General features: G+C 41.8%; 1 protein-coding gene across 1 annotated transcript in view; it reads right to left on the bottom strand.

Annotated features, from left to right (window-relative positions):
• Positions 1-19859, bottom strand: part of GTF2A1L (general transcription factor IIA subunit 1 like) — an 82307-nt gene that overhangs the window by 18848 nt on the left and 43600 nt on the right. The window contains exons 5-6 of the mRNA XM_073628981.1: positions 5690-5701; positions 533-772 (exon numbers count right to left, since the gene is read on the bottom strand). Of these exons, the coding sequence (XP_073485082.1) occupies positions 533-772; positions 5690-5701 (252 nt within the window). The remainder of the gene's footprint in view (positions 1-532; positions 773-5689; positions 5702-19859) is intronic.

The raw sequence follows: 19859 nt of genomic DNA, 5'->3' as shown, positions 1-19859 counted from the left end.
TTACAGGCACTTTTGGTTTTTCGTGTTAGTGTCCCATAGACTTTAATGGGGTTCTGCGGCTTTTCGAATTTGTCGTGAACACCGCATATTGTTCGTCGTTCTCCGAACATCCGAACAACCAAAGTTCAGCCCGAAACTTATGCTCGGGCTGAACCGTTCGCCCATCCCTACCAGTGAATATGCCCGGTTTATTTTCTACCTGTCCCAAACTAGTGATATACTTCTCATCGGTAGATCTCCTGCTATGCTCTTCTCCCTGCTGTTCAGGTTTAGTTTATCTATAGAATATGCAAAGAGTATATAAAATTAACATAAAAGACAGGAAACTTTGTTTGTGAAATAGTATGTGGCAAGGTCTTAAGTTTGTCTCATTTTATCAGCGATTTATTTTTTGGAGAATAAAAAAAAAAAAAAATTCAAGACTCGAAAACAGGAGCTAAATAATAGTCACTGTTATCAATGATCTACAATTGTTTTTTTGTTTTTGTTTTTTTTTTTTGTTTTTTTTTAGCAATAAAACAAAGGAATCTACCTCTTCAATTATGTCAATCTCGGGATCCTCATCATCACTGCTACTGCTAGTGGAGTTGTTTGAGCCAGAATCTTCCTCTTCCAGAGCTTTAAGGTCTTCTGTGTCAATGATGCCAAGAAACTCATTTTCATCAACGTCCCTGACGGTTCCAAGTTCTTCCTCAGAGGAAGTATCTCCTGTCCCATCAAGCTGAATTATGTCAGTGTCTCCGGGAGAGAGCAGGTCCTCCAGTGTAGATGCCTAGAAGAGAAAACAGCAATATGCCCATGCTTTGAAATCTGTGGTTACATAGTTAGTCAGAATGAAATAAAAATACCTCTCCATGGAATTCAACCAAAAGAAAAATAAGTAAAACTTTGGATTAGAAGAACTCTAAACCTGCAGCTTGTAGGCAGCTAGTGGTTAACGCTGCCCCAGCCAGGAAGTTGGGAGATAATAGTTCCCCGCATCTTTCTTTGTGGGTTTTTCCTGGGCCAAAACTCTGGTCCTGTGTGCAATAAAAGGGATGGAGGCCTGGACCCCAGGGCTGTCTAGGGGGTTTCTTGCTGCTGTGTTGACCGTTTGGTTCTGGCCGGATTGCTGGAACTTGCAATCCTTCCTGAAGACATCATTCATGGACTCTACCAAGAATTGACTTTTTCCTATGCAGGTATGCTGGGGCAGCCACAAGCCTGAAGTTAGGGACTAGGGATGTTAGGGAAATTATGGCACTTAATTTTTGTGTGTCTGCTGTACCATGTACTTGTATGAAAAAGTATCCTGTCCTCTTTGTATTGCTTCCTTTGTGTGAAATTCTTGGTGTTCCTGCAAGTCCATCTGCTTTCATATTGAAAGCTGACCACACTAAGCAGGAGAACATATTGTGGCCAGTTTTCTAACTATGCTGGGAACTTAGCCTGCTCTCCTCCAATGATTAGACTTGTCCTGACACACCCCTCCTGCACAGCCTGTCACTGGGAACATCAGTGTGCTGTTGCTTCTCCTCCCCCAGCTCTTATGCAGCTGAGAACAGAAGGAATGTGATCACTTATAAAAAAAAAAGGGGGGGAATGTTTTTGTTAATGTTAATGTTTTTATGATATCTATACAAAAATGTTTTGACTTTCATTTCTATTTTTAACTGAATGGGTTGTTTTACAAGGTTTACAATCACTTTAAGAACCATTGCCCAGCAACAAATATCTTATTAAAATATGTTTTATTATTCCAGATAAACAGAAGTAAGAATAAGTGGAAGTTTTACTTAAAAGATGGAGTTATCCGCTTTGAAGGAAAAGATTATATTTTTTCTAAAGCAATCAGGGAGGCCGAATGAAGTAAATTTTATTTTTGCCTGAACCTGCTCTATCCCATGAGTGTTATTTACTTTGATAAGGATTTAAGTTGGAAAATTAAATGTTTTGGGTTAGATGATTAAACTGTAATTCAACTTTCTTGCCAAAATGTTATATTGTAAAGGGGAATAGAGAAATACAAAACTTTGTAAATAGCATTCATTACTGTTTAAGTTGTTTTTTAATGTGAAATTCTTTCAAATATCCACTATGTGTGATGGGTAAAGGGTAATGGGTTTCAATTACATTTGTTGCCATATATGTCTGGCTATGTTGACGATGGAATGCTAATAAAGATGCAATATAATAAGCTTTTACAGTGTCCGCATGTCAAAAAGTCCCCCCCCTCCCCTGCACACCCAGTCACTGGGAAGCTTGGGCTGCATTCACACCTGAGCGTTTTCAGCTTATAAAGCGCTCGTAAAACGCCAGAAAAATGCCTGAAAACCGCCCAACAAGTAAAATCCCAATAATTTCAATGGCACCTGTTCCTGGGCGTTTTTTTCACCTAAAGCAAAATGCCTAAATAACCCCCCTGAGCTCCAAAAAAAAAAAAAGAAAAAAAAAAAAAAAAAGAACATGAGCTTCTTTGGGTCAGATTACAGGCATTTTTCTGCCTTTTACTTTGGTGACCTGAACCAAATTGCGGCAAAAAATTAGGTAAAAACGTGGCAACTCTGAAACGCTCAGGTGTGAATGCAGCTTAGTGTGCTGCTGTCTCTCCTGCCCCCAGCTCTTATGCAGCTGAGAACAGTAGGAACAGAGGGAATGGGATCGCTTATAAAAAAAGGAAAAAATGTATAATTTTATTTTTTTACTATCTATACACAAAATGTTTTGTTTTTCATTTCTATTTTAAACTGAATGGGTTGTTTTTACAAGGTGATCGTTTACAATCACTTTAAGCTCTACTCTTTGAATATGTTTTTTAATGAATTTACAAACTTAATTTTAAAATGCTTAGCTTGTATGGGGAACTGTGTCAAACAGTTTTGCAAAATCTAAGTATATTATATTCACAGACATATCTTTTTCTAAGTTTTTGCTTACTTCATCATAAAAAGGAAAAAAAATAAATACATTTGTTTGACAACTTCAGTCTTTTGTAAATTCATGCCGATAATCGCTTTGAATATTGTGTTCTAGCAAAAACTCTTATGCAGTCCTTCAAACTCTCAAGTGTCTTCCCAACTACAGAAGGTAAACTAATGCCCTGTACACACGACCGGTTTTGCCGTCGGAATAAACTCTGACGGAGTTCCGACGGAATTCCGCTCAAGCTGTCTTGCATACACACGGTCACACCAAAGTCCGACCGTCCAGAACGCGGTGACGTACAACACGTACGACGGGACTAGAAAACGGAAGTTCAATAGCCAGTAGCCAATAGCTACTTGCTTCAGAGCATGCGTCGTTTTTGGTGCGCCGGAACAGCATACAGACGAGCGTGTTTTCCGATAGTAATTAGTTCCGTCGGAAAAATATATTTTGTTCTCTATCTAAGTCCGTCTGAATTTTCAACAGAAAAAGTCCGATGGGGCATACACACGATCGGAATATACGATGAAAAGCTCCCATCGGACTCTATCGGAAATTCCGCTCGGGTGTACGCGGCATTAGAGGTATGTAGTTACTTGGTAAAGACTTGGATTCCTCATTAACCACTTCCGGACTGCCCACCGCACATATACTGCGGCAGGGCGGCCGGCTGCGTGAACCGACTTACCTGTACGTCGGTCCATGCATTAGATACAGCAGCATCGTGGTGAAGAGAGGCAGAACGGGGATCTGCCCATGTAAACCAGGTGGAACCCTGTTCTGACAGGGGAGGAGAGAGAGATCAGCTGTTCCTAGTGATCAGGAATACAGATGAGCTCAGGCGTGTTTGCAAGTCCACGTGCCCACGCCCGCCAGCAAGCTGACACTCCGCAGCGCTAATCACAGGCAGCGAGACATTTCCTGATCCACAGCTGCACCTGTGATTAGCGCTGCGGAGTGGCGGGCGCGGCCACATGGACTTGCGCACACGCCTGAGCTTATCCTTAATCAGGAACACCAATCTCTCTTTACTCCTAGTCAGCCCATCCCCCTGACAGTTAGAAAGCCCCTCCCTAGGGAATTTTAACCTTTTGATCACCACTAGTGTTAACCCCTTCCCTGCCAGTGCCATTTATACAGTGATCAGTGCATTTTTATAGCACTGATCACTGTATTGGCGTCACTGGTCACCAAAAAGTGTCACTTGGGGTCAGATTTGTCCGCCGCAATGTTGCAGTCTCGTTAAAAATCGCAGATTGTTGCCATTATTAGTATAAACAATTAAAAAAAAAAAAAAAAATTAAAAAAGTCCCTAAAATCTTTCCCCTATTTTGTAGATGCTATAACTTTTGCGCAAAACAATCAATATACGCTTATTGCGATTTTTTTTTTTTTTTTAAACAAAAACATGTAGCAGAATACATATTGGCCTAAACTGATGAATAAATTAGTTTTTTTTATATTTTTGGGGATATGTATTATAGCAGAAAGTAAACAATATTGTTTTTTTTTTTTTCAAAATTGGCAGTTTTGCTTATAGCACAAAAAATAAAAACCGCAGAGGTGATCAAATACCACCAAAAGAAAGCTCTATATGTGGGAGAAAAAGGACATCAATTTTGTTCCAGTGCGTCGCACTGTCAGTTAAAACGATGCAGTGCCGTATTGCAAAAAATGGCCTGGTCATTAAGGGGGTATATCCTTCGGGAGCTGAAGTGGTTAAACATAGGCACCACACCTGCTTTACCCCAATCCAGTGGTACCATGCCAGTCATTTAAGGATAAGTTAACCTTTTTTTTGCAGTTAAAATGTGCATTTACTATTTTTTTTTTTTTGTAGGAGCCTGGAATGCATTGCACCCATGATGCAGGGCTCCTGCAGACTGTCAGTGTAAGCAATCTGCCCATACCTTGTATGAGCAGGCAGTTACACAATGACAGGAAGAATCAATTAAACTACCTAGAGCGCTCTGGTAGTTCATTGAGAACTAAAAGTCATCAGCTGCAAAGGCTGCTGGTACTTGTAGTTCATTCATTCACAGATCTCTGAATGAATGACGTAGATATTAGGGCGATCAAATGGTGACAGCGGGTGCTGTCACGGGGGAGGGGGCAATCGGGGAGATGCTGTGGGAGTGGGAACATGTTACATATTTCACCCTAAAAAAACAAAAAAGGGGTGGAACGTGTAACATGTTCCCAAAGATGAACGTCAGTAGCTTTGCAGTGAGTTTTTCAACTTTTTTCAACGTTTTTGCAATAGCATTTTTTAGCGTTTATTAGCGTTTTTTTAGCGTTTTTTTTTTTTCAATGGATCAAAAAGTTAAAAAAAAACTACTCTGAGCAAAGTTTTTTGAGCGTTATCAGCGTTAGAATGTTTTTACAGCTGAAAAACGTCTCTCAGAACCCACTAGTTTTGGGGGTTTTTTTTTTTACTGCTCAAAAACGTTACTGCTCAAAACTGCCGATAACAGCCTATGTGTGCATGGACACATAGGATAACATGATGGAGAGTTTAATGACTGTAGAAAAAAAAAACGTCTACTGCCAAAAACAGCTGTTGTAAAAACGTCCAAAAACGTCCAGTGTGCATGAGGCCTTAAAATGGTTGTAAACCCAAAAAAATCATTGCAAAATGACCAGTTTAGGTAGTACAGCATGCAAGGACAACTCCCTTGTCCATAGTCTTCCTGTGAAAAGAGCAACCTGTCAGCTCAAATCACTGTGTTAATGGAAAAAAAAAACAGACACCAGAAAAAAAAATTGTGTCGCCACGCCCCCTCACCTGTGACCGATGCTAAGCCACGCTACCTACTGTGTGTACAGGTGGGAGGAGAGTCAGTTTTGTCACAACTCCCCCGGACACACCCACGGACTGGAGACTTTCACAGGGTTGCGACAGACATAAAATAAAAAGGTACAAACATTGCGATTTGGATTTTTATGAGTCAGAGCATATTGCATTGCAGGTCTTTTAATAAATATGTAGACGGGGTTTACAACCACTTTAACTAGTCACTGGACATGCTACAAACACCCCAAAAAAAAAATCATCAAATGCACAGGATATGTGTGGCATCATCTGCCCTGCTCCCACGTTCTTTTCCCCCTACTGGCTGGCTATTCTTAGCTCTTGGGGCCCATTCACACCAGAAACTGCACGTGTACTGCGCATTTTTTCATGCGCATTTGCACGAGTATGGTGTTTGTTTTTATGCGCATTTACATGTAATCGTGATTAGATCGATTATATCATATCAGGATGGAACTGTAGATACAAGAGAAAATATAAAAATGTGCCACGTCCTAACCAACATTGGGAGAATATGTATGAGCAACAACATGGACTTTATAGGCACGAGTACACAAAGTTTAAATAAAAAAAACTATTTTATTTAATCACAAAAAAATGGTTAAAAATTTGGACATATGAAAAAACAACTATTGCCTAAGAAATGTATACAGTTGTGCTCATAAGTTTACATACCCTGGCAGAATTTATGATTTCTTGGCCATTTTTCAGAGAATATGAATAACAACACAAAAACTTTTCTTTCACTCATGGTTAGTGTTTGGCTGAAGCCATTTATTATCAATCAACTGTGTTTACTCTTTTTAAATCATAATGACAACAGAAACTACCCAAATGACCCTGATCAAAAGTTTACATACCCCAGTTCTTAATACCGTGTATTGCCCTCTTTAACCACCTCAATACTGGGCACTTTGGCCCCCTTCCTTCCTAGACCAATTTACAGCTTTCAGCGCTCTCGCACTTTTAATGAAAATTACTCAGTCATGCTACCCTGTACCCAAATGAAATTTGTATCATTTTGTTCGCACAAATACAGCTTTCTTTTGGTGGTATTTTTTCACGACTCCATTTTTTTTTTTTTTTTTTGCGATATAAGTGCAAAAAGAGCGGAAATTTGGAAAAAAAACAATATTTTCTTCTTTCTGTTTTAAAAGAAATCCAATAAAATCGAATTTTGTCATGAATTTAAGCCAAAATATATTCTGCTACATGTTTTTGATAAAAAAATCCTGTTAAGTGTATAATAGTTGGTTTGTGTGATCACGGACATATGTACGCAAATGATCATGTACAGATGTGCGCAGGGGATCACGTACATATGTGTGCAGATTACCATTGGGACATGTGATTTTAGTGGGACATATGTGGGGGACAGCTTTTTTTTATTATTTGAGGACATGTGTTTTGGGGACATTGTGTGGGGACATGTGTGTTGACACTAGGTTGGTGATCAGTGAGTAAAAAGCTGTAAAAAACAGCTCATACTCACTGATCATCAGCCGGCTGCAGCGATCCCCTCTCCTCTCCTCAGCGACAACTTCCGTGTGAGGAGAGGAGAGCTGATCGCCTAGCAACCGGCTGTGTTTACATCACATGACGGCTGTGACTGGACACGGTCGGCCGTCATGTGATCAGGAGGGCCAATCACAGAGCTCTTCTGCCGATCCGAGATGCGCCGTGTTCGGGTGACACGAGCGCATCGGGATCGCGCCGCTGCGCGGGCACGCGCGCACGCGATCCCGCTCCTTCTGAGGGACGTTCCTGAACATCCACTCAGAAGGAGAGAGCGCCCACCCGGCCGTTTATGTACATTGGCCGGGTGGGAAGTAGTTAACATCAATGACAAGTTTAAGTTTTTTGTTCTATTTGTGGATGAGGCTCTTTATCTTCTCAGATGATAAAGCTGCTCATTCATCTTGGCAAAAGCCTCCAGTTCCTGTAAATTCTTGGGCTGTCTTGCATGAACTGCATATTTCAGATCTCCCCAGAGTGGCTCAATGATATTGAGGTCAGGAGACTGAGATGGCCACTCCAGAACCTTCACTTTATTCTGCAGTAGCCAAGGACAGGTCGACTTGGCCTTGTGTTTTGGATCATTGTCATGTTGGAATGTCCAAGTACGTCCCATGCGCAGCATCCTGGCTGATGAATGTAAATGTTCCTCCAGTATTTTTTTGATAACATACTGCATTCATCTTGCCAACAATTTTGACCAAATTTCCTGTGCCTTTGTAGCTCACATATCCCCAAACCATCAGCGATCCACCTCCTTACCTTTCATCATAGGCCTTGTTGACTCCTCTCCAAATGTAGCATTTATGGTTGTGGCCAAAAACCTAAAATTTGGTCTCATCACTCCAAATGACTTTGTGCCAGAAGGTTTGAGGCTTGTCTCTGTGCTGTTTGGCGTGTTGTAAGGCGGGATACTTTGTGGCATTCGCGTAGTAATGGCTTTCTTCTGGCGACTCGACCATGCAGCCCATCTTTCTTCAAGTGTCTCCTTATTGTGCATCTTGAAACAGCCACAATACATGTTTTCAGGGAGTCCTGTATTTCACCTGAAGTTATTTGTGGGTTTTTCTTTGCATCCCGAACAATTTTCCTGGCAGTTGTGGCTGAAATTTTAGTTGGTCTACCTGACCGTGGTTTGGTTTCAACAGAACCCCTTATCCACTTCCTGATTAGAGTTTGAACACTGCTGATTGGCATTCTCAATTGCTTTGATACCTTTTTATATCCCTTTCCCATTTTATACAGTTCAACTACCTTTTCCCACAGATCCTTTGACAATTCTTTTGCTTTCCCCAAGGCTCAGAATCCAGAAACGTCAGTGCAGCACTGGATGAAAGATGTAAGGGTCTGTCAGGAGTCCAGAAACTCACTGACCTTTTATACATACACACTAATTACAAGCAAACAGATCACAGGTGAGGATGGTTACCTTTAATAGCCATTCAAACCCCTTTGTGTCAGCTTGTGTGCATGTTATCAGGCCAAAATCACCAGGGTATGTAAGCTTTTGATCAGGGTCATTTGGGTAGTTTCTGTTGCGATTATGATTTAAAAAGAGTAAACACAGTTTATTGATAATAAATGGCCTCAGCCAAACACTAACCATGAGTGAAAGAAATGTTTTTGTGTTTTCAATCATATTCTCGGACAAATGGCCAAGAAATCATAAATTTTGACAGGGTATGTAAACTTACGAGCACATCTGTATATACAGTATACCACCACCATAACCACCAAAACCCATTCCTGGTAGATGTATAGCGTTCAATTGGAATGATAGCCAGTATCAAATTCGGGCTTGGTGTAGGTAGATGACATATAATAATGCTCTACATGTTACGTGCGTCAGCGCTTCCTTAGGAGCTTTAGGCAAATGTTCTACATAAACAAATAGATCAAAATAAGCAACAGATAACATTAAATATCATCATACTTATGTAAAACATGACATGCAAGGTCAATCCTCAGACTGTCGCCAGGCCACCCATACCCCATACCAAAGCAAACCGGAGCAAAACGGAAATATGGAGACACACGTATACGATCGTACGGCACATATGCAGTCATTGGCGGCCGGCTAAGGTGACGTCATTGCCGATCTATGTCGGCATTGGGTGCCCTGGCTGAGACAACACGTACTTTAAGTGTGCTGGCCGCACTCCAGGATGGCTGCCACCCCATTTTGTGCTTCCTGTTAAGGCGGTTAGACGGTGCGGGAGGACGCTATATGTCTACCAAGAATGGGTTTTGGTGGGTATGGTGGTTATATATACATTTCTAAGGCAATAATTGTTTTATCAGATGTTCACATTTTAACAATTTTTTGTAAATAAATAAAATAGGTTTTTATTAAACCTTGTGTCCTTGTGCCTATAAAGTCCATGTTGTTGCACATACATTTTCACTGCATTTACATGCAGTTGACACACATTTTTCCAACAGTGTTTGTCCTGTGAGGTCACTTTCTTCGTGCTTTTACAGTGCCTTGAAAAAGTATGGCAGCAGCAGCACCTGAGAGCTGATTGAAAAATTGGCTCGTTTGAGGACACCGCTGAATTCATTGACATTATTTGCCCTAACATTAAAAAAGTCAGCAGCTACCGTATTTGTAGCTGCCGACTTATTGTTTTCTGAAGGAGCCTGGGGCTCCTCTTTAAGAGGTCGTCGATTTGCCACAGACCAGCATGTGTAAGAAGCCGTATATACGCGGCTGAGGGAAAAACTAAAACAATTTCATTCTAAGGGAATATACAGTACAACATGGGTGCTCAACCTGTGGCCCCCCCAACTACAAGTCCCATCATGCCTCAGCCTTTAAGAGTGATGCTTGTAACTGTCAGCCTTGCAATGCCTCATGGTACTTTTAGTTCTGCAACAGCTGGAAGGCCACAGGTTGAGCGCCCATGCAGTACAAGCCTGTGGAACACTGGAACAAGTGCATAGAAAAACAAGGCAACCATGTTGAAAAATGATAACTGTACGTTCTCTACTGTTGATCCAAGAAATTATAGAAATAGATTGTGGATAATTATTGACACCCTCGTAAAATTATGAACTTAAAAAAAGAAAAACCATGGAAATATATGAAATATACAACAACACAGCATATTAACAAGATGTTCTTTAAAAGCAGCCAGACATCTGTAGAATCCAACAGATTATATGAACACAGATCAGAGATGCGTTTTATTATATTTTACACAAATAAAATAATTGCTCAATTTTTCCTGGCATCACTATCAAAGTTTCTAAAAAAAAAAAAAGAAAAAAAAAAGGTTCTATGAGTGACTAACGTGGAGGCCACTGTAAAAGCAGACCCTTCACCAGATACATGGACATATAAGAAGAAGTTGTATCTCTAAAGCTGCATCAAGTCACAGCCAAAAAGCAGTCCAGTTTAAAGATTAAAATAACAAAATTTTGTACAGACACATAACAACACATCAGAGAAGAAAAAAATCTGCTCCCCCCCCCCCCTCCACCCACAAAAGCAATAAAAAGGTACCGTAAATTGGAAAAGATAAAGATATTTTACAAGTTAATAAAACAAGCTGTAGAATATTAATTTTTTTTTTTTTGTGTTGGGTAGACAGCCAGTGAATGTAAAAGAGGGGGAGGAAAAAAAAAAAAAGAAGGAACACATTGACGAGCATTGAGGTGCGCAAGTTTGATTCCAGCCTAAGACTCAGTTCACACTGCTGCAAAATGGGATCCGGCTTGTGAGACCCCCCAAGTCGCATGACATGTCAAATGCAGTGCGTTTCCCTACAAGAGCCGTCTTACCTGATGCTACATAAGTCGCTCTGACTTTAGAAAAGGTTCCTGCACTACTTTAGTCTTACCTGGGTGCAATTTCAGCCCTTGTACTGTACATGCTTCTAAATAGCATTCAAGTCGGAAGGAAGTCGCAGGCAAAGTCGTACAACTTTGCCATTGCAGCAGTGTGAAATGAGCCTAAGGCCCCATATACACTATAAGGCTACTTTCACACTGGGGCGTTGGGGGAGTTAGCGATAAAGCACCGCTATTTTTAGCGGCGCTTTACCGTCGTTTCTGCGGAGGTTTTTGGCCGCTAGCTATGCTTTTAACCCCCGCTAGCGGCAGAAAAAGGGTCAAAACCACCGGCGAAGCGCCGCTATGTTGATGGTTCGGCGGTCCTGCCCATTGATTTCAATGGGCAGGGGCACTTTAGGAGCAGTGTATACACTTTTTTTTGGCGTCCTGCCAGCTCACCGCTCCAAATGTGAACACACTCGGGCTTTCATACTGGAGTGAGAGGGGAGAGGCATTTTACAGGCACCATTTTTAGCGCTGTAGCGCCTGTAAAGCGCCTCAGTGTGAAAGAAGCCTTAGATTTTCTGCAGATTTTTGTCTTCAGATTTACCAAAACCATGTAGTGCAAGGGCCTGCCTGATTGCATACAAATTGAAACTTTAAGGTTTGACCTCCTATTATATGGTTTTGGTAAATATGAAGACAAAAATCCACAGAAAATCTAATAGTGTGTATGGGGTCTAAGACAAAAAGTAGGCCTTGTGTAATAATGAATGTGTTGAAATTATGGATTCACCGATACCATTTTTTTAAGAGCAAGTATGAGTACCGATACTTTTCCTGAAGTACTCGCTGATACCAATTACCAATACCTATTTTTTTTGTGCAGTGCCGTGCGATTTGAGCCCATACAAAATGAATGAGTTCAAATCGCACTGCAAAGAATTGCATGTGATTTGAGCAGGAGTGTGGTGTGATTCCTGATCGAAACACATGAGGCTGAAGTCACTATGACAAGCCGGGGTTCATACAGGAGTGGTACTGGAAACCGCATGTAATTTGGACAGGAATCGCATCACATTCCTGTTCAAATCAAATGTAATTCTTTGCAGTGTCATTTGAGTCCATTCATTTTCTACGGGCTGCACGTAAAAGGTATCGGTTTTAGGTATTGGAGTTAGTTTTAGGTATTGAGCCGTATTCAACGCAATTATTCTGATAAGATCTCATCCATTCATTTGTTAATTGACGAATATTAAATTCTAACAATTGTCTAAGGAGCGGTGGGTGTAAACAGACATGTGTCTATTTATACCTGCCGACATTCCATCCGATCTGCTAAAAAGAATTTGTTCCCCATCTGTCTAGCGGATCAGATCAGATGGCAGTTGGGTGTAAATGGACTGCTTACATCAGTCCGCCCATAGAGGAGAGCGGGCTGTGACTGTGTCCATTCTGCATATACTGAGCAAAGACCAGCAAATCCACCTGCTCAGAGATCAGTGGACAGATTCCCCGCTGAGCAGGCGGACTCCTGGAGTAGTCCGCCCCATGTGGAAGGGACCTTAATTATGCCTTGGCCGTACCCTGAAAAATGTACCTATTTATATGGAATTTCTCCTGAAAAATAGCAGTGTATTTCCTGTGCCATGAGTTGTAAATCTGCGGTGTGGGTTGCACTGTGCATCAATGCAGGGTGGGTTTTGCATTTTGCACTGAACACTTATTCAGACGCAGAGGGAGTTTTGCACTGAGCACCAATGCAAAGTTAGTGTTATTTGTGATGTTGTCAAATATTTACAGTGGTATACTATTTGGTATTATATTTTATTGCCATCATTAATGGCATTGGCTACAAACGCGGCTCATGATCCAAAGTGGTATTTTGTGAAACAGGGGATAGAAGAACATTCTAGGCCTCTGTCTGCAGAAAATTCTGATAACAATTACAACATTCCATGCAATAGCATGATCTTGGACACCAAAAATTAATACTTCTTTGCAATAAAAGCTAATTTCCATTTGTAGGAAAACATGCCCCAATGCAGAAAGAGGGTTGGCATTACCCTAGGGTGAATCCATAGCCACAGTGAAAAAAAAAAATCATGACATTGATGATGTGCTCCAGTCACTTTTTGAACTTTGTCAAGTCTTTTTACTAAATTTTTTCACAGGGAGGGAGAGCTAGGGTATAGGTCCCCTCCAGCATTAGGACTCCAGACTTCACCAGATTTCTCTTCTATCCAAGAGAGTGCCAGGATCCTTTGAGGGTAGACACCAATCCCCCTCAAGCAGGGCTTCCATCGACTGGCTCTCCCACCTTGGGTGCTGAACCCTCCTCGACCAGGCAGGGTAGGTTGATAAATTGTGAGACAGGTCCCAAACAGACTGTGGCCTTCTTAACTCAAACCATTGCACACACCTCCCTAGCTCAGAGCCCTGGCAAAGAGCTCACCAGGCCTCTCCCCAACCATTTATATCCTCCCCCATCAATCACCAATGGCCATGAACCTCCTAGTAGTTGCCAGAGGGGACATAAATGCTCAACAACCCAAGATTGTCATCTCCCCCATAACTACTGCCCTGAGTGACAATGACACCAAGCTGTTACAGGGACAGCAACAACCTGGGGGAGACACCAAGTGACACAAAAACAACAAACTGGCCTGCAAATCTACTACCCAGGGCAACAAAAAATGTACTAGACACCTCAGGGCGGCTACACATGGTTTTAGATGGACAGGTGATCCCAAGTATCCCATTTCATTGTACATCGTCTGCTGCAAACAGCTTACAAATACTGCAATGGTTCCAACAAAAACAAAAGTACAACTTTTTTTTTTTTTTTTTTTTTTACAAAAAAAGAGTCAGCAAAAAGGCACAGTAAGCAAACGTTTTAATGGCAGAACTTATTGTCCAGAAAAGAAAAAAGGCATCCAGTTTGTAAGAATATAATACTAGCATGTAAAATTATAGTGAGCAAAATTCTAGAACCAGATACTGTAAAAGAAAGTAAAAAGGTACCACTCTCAAACAGTATAAGTTCACATTTTGGGGACAACAATTTACCTATCTGGGTTGAGTCAACAAACCTCACCTATGCATGCCACGTTCTAGCAGATGTAAGATTTCTAAATGACGGTGGAATTCACTAAAAAAAAAAAAAAAAAAAAAAACCTGTTTCTGCTGCAAAGTGCTGCTTGAAGCAAGCAAAGGTCAAGATTATTTTATATTTTGTCTGCGTATCTGAAAACAAAAAGGCTTGCCGTTGAACTGATGATGGATCGATTCCAGCTCACTAACTATTCTTACTTAATGGATCTTCCTTTGTTCTGCCTTTGATACTATAGACCACAGTCTTTTACTCTCTCGCCTTGAAACCATATTTGGAGTCTCAGAATTGGCTCTGAAAGGTTTTTTTAAGTTGTATCTTACTGATCGCTGTGATTTTGTTTCTCTTGGTGGTTTCCAGTCTGAAGTTGGTCCAGTCAAGTATGATGTTCCTCAGGGCTCAATCTTGGGTCCCTTACTTTTTAGCATTTACATGTTTCCACTTAGCCAATTGTTTAGATCACATGGGCTCAATCATCACTTATATGCTGATGACACTTAGATATACAGTACATCCACACTAAACCGGAGTCTCTCCTGTATTTGTGTTAAAAAAAAAAAAAAAAAACATACAGGGCCCACAATTTCCTTCAATTAAGCTGTGACAAGACTGAAGTTATGCTTATTGGCACCTCCCATCAATTATTTAAGGCCAGTCATGGTAGCCCGTCTAGAATAAGCACTGTACTTCAGCTTCAGTCTAAATTTAAAAATCTAGGGGTAATATTTAAAGCCAGTTCAATCTGTGATCTACATGTACAAAATGTTGTCAGAACTTCTTTTTTCCATTTGAGAAACGTTGCTCGGCTTCATCCTATGCTATCATATACTGTAGCTGAAAAGCTGATCCATACATTTGTGTTCTCCCAACTTGACTACTGCAATGCTCTACCCACTGGTGGTGTACCTAAATCAACTACAATAGGAACAATATTCTGCAGCCAGAATCCTGACTAGGTCTGATACAAGTGATCACATTACCCCTATCCTGGAGTCCTTGCACTGGCTACCTGTCAGATTTCACATAGACTAATGCCGCGTAACACACGAGCTGACTTTACGGCAGACTTTGTGAGGCGGACTGGATTTCGTCAGACAATTCGATCGTGTGTGGGCTCCAGCGGACTTTGTTTTCTCAAAAGTTGGACGGACTTTGGACGGATTTCAATCCGTTGAAATCGAGTCCGGTCGAAAAGTCTGCTCGTCTGTATGCTAGTTCCACGGACAAAAAGCCACGCTAGGGCAGCTATTGGCTATGAACTTCCTTGTTTTAGTCCGGTCGTACGTCATAACGTACAAATTCGACGGACTTTGGTGGATTGTGTGTAGGCAAGTCCGTTCATTCAGAAAGTCCGTCGTAAAGTCTGTCGAAAAGTCAGCTGAGCAAAGTCTGCTGTAAAGTCCGCTCCTGTGTACGCGGCATAAGAGTCTCTTGGTCACTTACAAGGCTCTTCATGGCTTGGCACCCCATTTTCTGTCAGAACTTTTACCAACTTACTCCCTGCCTCGTAACCGCCGCTCCTCAAATTCTGGTCTTCTGTGTGCCCCCCCCTCTCACCTACACTCAATGGGAGACAAAGCCTTCTCCTGCCAAGCCCCCAAACCCCGGATTTCCAGAGAACATTAGAGAGCCACCTACTCTAAACTCATTCAAATCAAATCTAAATGTTTTTCTTTAGACAAGCTTTCATGTAACTGTCCCATTTTTCCTGCGTTTTTACCCTGTGTATTTCTTGTGTTTTTCTTTCTCTCATTAAGAGCTTTGAGAAGCTGCCTTTAAAGGCGCTATACAAACTAAAGTTTATCATCATCACCGACGGGCTCCATGAAAGGCTTTTTTTTCATTTTTAAATAAAAAAAAGTAAAACCCTAATATTGTCAGAACATTTTGCTTTCTTCATAAAATATTTTTAGTTTTGGAGCGGAAATGAAAAAAGTTCTGAAAGATGTTCCTCAAAAATTGCTAACTTTATCAGACAAAGACCAGTTCACTCAAGAATCTTGAAAACATGAAGAAAAAGCACATAGATCTCATGGTACATTTAGAAATTTGGTGACTTTGCAGAGGACTTGAAGGAAGAATTGAAGGAAGAATTCAAGAAAGTAGGCTAAATTTTGCTCAGTGCTCTAAAGATTAAGAATAGCTACAGAAACTTGCCTACTTAGCTGACCATATTTATCACATGAACCAGTTAACAGAATCTCTGCAAAGCCCTGAAGAAAATATTGTGAATTCAAGTGACAAGATACTTGGATTTAAAAAGAAACAATCTTTGGAAAACCCATGTTGCAGATGGAAATCTTGAGATTGTTACTCTGCTATTTGGGCTTGGAAGGAAAGACTGATATCAGTGAGTTTCAAGTCTAATTGAAAACCGCCAGGATGTATTGCAGAAAGAAAATTAAGCATTATTTTACCCAAAGCCCCCCCCCCCCATGTTGAGGGTGAGATGGGGGGGGGGGGTTGGAGCTTTGGGCAGGGGGGCTCTGCTATTCTTTACACATAATTCAAATTGATCTGGATTTTGCAAAAGCATTTGATATAGTTCATGATCACAGTACATTTCATTTGTACTATTTTCACACTTTTTTTGTGAAATGGTAGGGTTACATTTGTACCCCGTTATCATTTCACACAGAGGGGGAGGCTGGGATCTGGGGGTCCCCTTGTTAAAGGGGGCTTTCAGATTCCGATAAGCCCCCCACCCGCAGACCCCCCACAACCATCGGGCAAGGGTTGTGGGAAAGAGGCCCTTGTCCCCATCAACATGGGGACATGGTGCTTTGGCTACCCCAAAGCACCCTCCCCATGTTGAGGGCATGAGGCCTGGTATGGTTCGGGAGGGGGGGTGCTCTCTCGTCCCCCCCTTCTTTTCCTGCCGCCTGCCAGGTTGTGTGCTTGGATAAGGGTCTGGTATGGATTTTTGGGGGGGATCCCCACGCCATTTCTTTTACATTTTGGCACAAGGTTCCCCTTAAAATCCATACCAGACCTTAAGAGTCTGGTATGGATTTTGAGGGGGACCCCCACGCCATTTTTTTTTTTTAATTTTGGTTTGGGGTTCCCCTTAATATTCATACCAGACCCAAAGGGCAAGGTAATAGACTGTGGGGGAATCCCATACCGTTTTTTTCAATGACTTTTATGTGTATTGTCGGGACCAACAATTCATTATAGCTGTAAGTACTTTTAAATGACTTTTTTTCCCTTTAGAAATGTCATTTTGTGCAGGGACTGATGTAAACACGGGAAACATGCGCCACTTTACAGGCATACTATAGACACCCCCCAGGTACGAAATTTAAAGGATTATTTCACTTTTATTGTTTCACTTTAAGCATTATTAAAATCACTGCTCCCGAAAAAACGGCTGTTTTTAAAACTTTTTTTAGCGAAAGGGAATTTAATGGTTATGACAGCCTGATGGCTATTTTATGTAAAAAGGGAGCAAACACACAGGTTTATGGATGGGATATGATGTCATTGGATGTCAGGGGGCGGGCCTGGGGTTATTTCCTCTTTGCACTTATTGGTGAATGGTTCTTTAAATGGTGGACTGTTTGTATTACAATTTGTCACATGCCTGATGAAGGGGACCTGCGTGGCTCCGAAACGTCGCTTCTATTTATTTTTTTGATACTATGTGATTAAAATTTTGGACCCAATTTTGGAGATGCTGGTGTGCTGGTGACACGTCCTTCTCTAGGGAATTTAATAAGACACGCGGCCATTCACTAAAATTAGAAGAAAAGAGGTTTAACCTTAAACTGAGTAGAGGGTTCTTTACTGTAAGAGTGGTAAGGATGTGGAATTCTCTTCCACAGGCAGTGGTTTTAGCAAGGAGCATCGATAATGTAAATAAATTATTAGATAAGCACCTGAACGACCACAACATACAGGGATATACAATGTAATACTGACATAAAATCACATATATAGATTGGACTTGATGGACTTGCGTCTTTTTTCAACCTCGCCTACTATGTAACAATGTAACTATGATCATTTTTCTACCAATCCAAATTTGAATCGTTCCTAAAATTTGGAATTGTTAGAAAATTAAGAAACAAAACAAAATTTAACGAAAACCAAACTAAACAAATTCTGAAACCAAACTAAACGAATAACGAATCAAATCTATCTGAAACTAAACAAATTTTTCCGTTCTGCACATGTCTAGTGGATGGACTTTTTTTGTTAACATACCATTTGTGAGATAGGAAAAATAGAAGTGAAACCCCGCACAACAGTACTAAATTTGATATACACAAGCCCCTGGGTAGCTGCAACTCCATTCATGTGAGAACACATCTTATTAAACCATGGTAAATGGGAGCTATGCCTCCCTAATCCTAGCCCTTTATAACAGGAGTCTCCAAACTTTCAAACCAAAGGGCCACTTTACCTCCCTTCAAACTTCAGAGGGGCCGGACTGTGGCCATTACCCCGTTTCCACAAAAATAAGACCTAGTGTGATTGTCAGTGATGGCTGCAATATAAGCCCTACCCCCCAAATAAGCCCTACCTTGTTTCCCTGAAAATAAGCCCTACCCTGAAAATAAGACCTACAAGGACTTTAACTAGGGCTTATTTGGGGGGTAGGGCTTTTATTGCAGCCATCACCGACAATCACGCTAGGTCTTATTTTCGGGGAAACAGGGTAGGAGTAGAAAATGCCCTGGCATCGGTGGGAGTAAACAATGCCATAGGCTTGTTGGTCAGTGGGAATAATAAAAAATTACATAAAATGGTTTCAGTGGAGGGGCGTGGCTTGGAGCCGAACGAGAATGGCTGCCTGATCTCTTAGCTCTGTCCCACGGAGGTCCTGCTAACAGCCTAACGGAGCCCTTACCTGCCGACAACATGGGGAAACCGAAGGATAAATCATCCCAGTCCCGGTCCCGATCCCCCAGGGGCATGGATCCGCCCTCCGGACACAACATCCCGGAAATCTTCCGGCCGCGATCACGCGAGGCCCCGGCTTCATCTCCGGCCTACTCCGGAACGCGCGCCTCAAGCCTCAGCCCTGCCAGGAGACACTCACTGCGGGCAGAGAGCCCATCTACCGCCCGACCACTTAATATGGATGATCTCAGGTCGGTGGCCACAGATATCAAAGACTCATTTGCTGCAGCTTTCACAGATCTCAGGAGGGAGATTCAATCGATGCACATGAGGATCGATGACATAGAAACAACCACGGTCCGCCATGATGCCGCCATACAACAGCTACAACGCTCATCCCAGAGTTACAACAGCCAGCTTAGAGACCTACACAGGCATATGGAAGATCTGGACAATCGCGGACGCCGCCACAATGTGAGGGTAAGAGGCATACCTGAGTCCGTCGAACAGAACCACATAATACAGGCCACAATCCAGATTTTCAATGACTTACTAGGGAGACCCCCCGAGACCCCCATTGACTATGAGCGTCTACACAGAGCTCTCAAACCCAGAGGCAGAGACTCAGACCCTCCCAGAGACGTGATATGCTGCCTGGTGAATTTCAGACTGAAGGAAGACATATTAAGAAGAGCCAGAGAGCGCCGCAGCCTAACGTATCAAGGGGCAGAGATCAAGATTTTTCAAGATCTGTCCCCTATAACCCTACAACACAGAAGAGATCTACGCCCGCTGCTCGACCTAATGCGCCAAAAAGAAATCCAATATCGTTGGAAATTTCCCTTCTGCCTGTCCGCAACAAAAGCTGGACGCACCGCCAATCTGAAAGTCCCAGAA

The sequence above is a fragment of the Aquarana catesbeiana genome, linkage group LG04 (genome assembly GCF_042186555.1).
Source record: "Aquarana catesbeiana isolate 2022-GZ linkage group LG04, ASM4218655v1, whole genome shotgun sequence".
NCBI lineage: Eukaryota > Metazoa > Chordata > Amphibia > Anura > Ranidae > Aquarana > Aquarana catesbeiana.
This window is presented reverse-complemented; position numbering and strand designations above follow the sequence as displayed.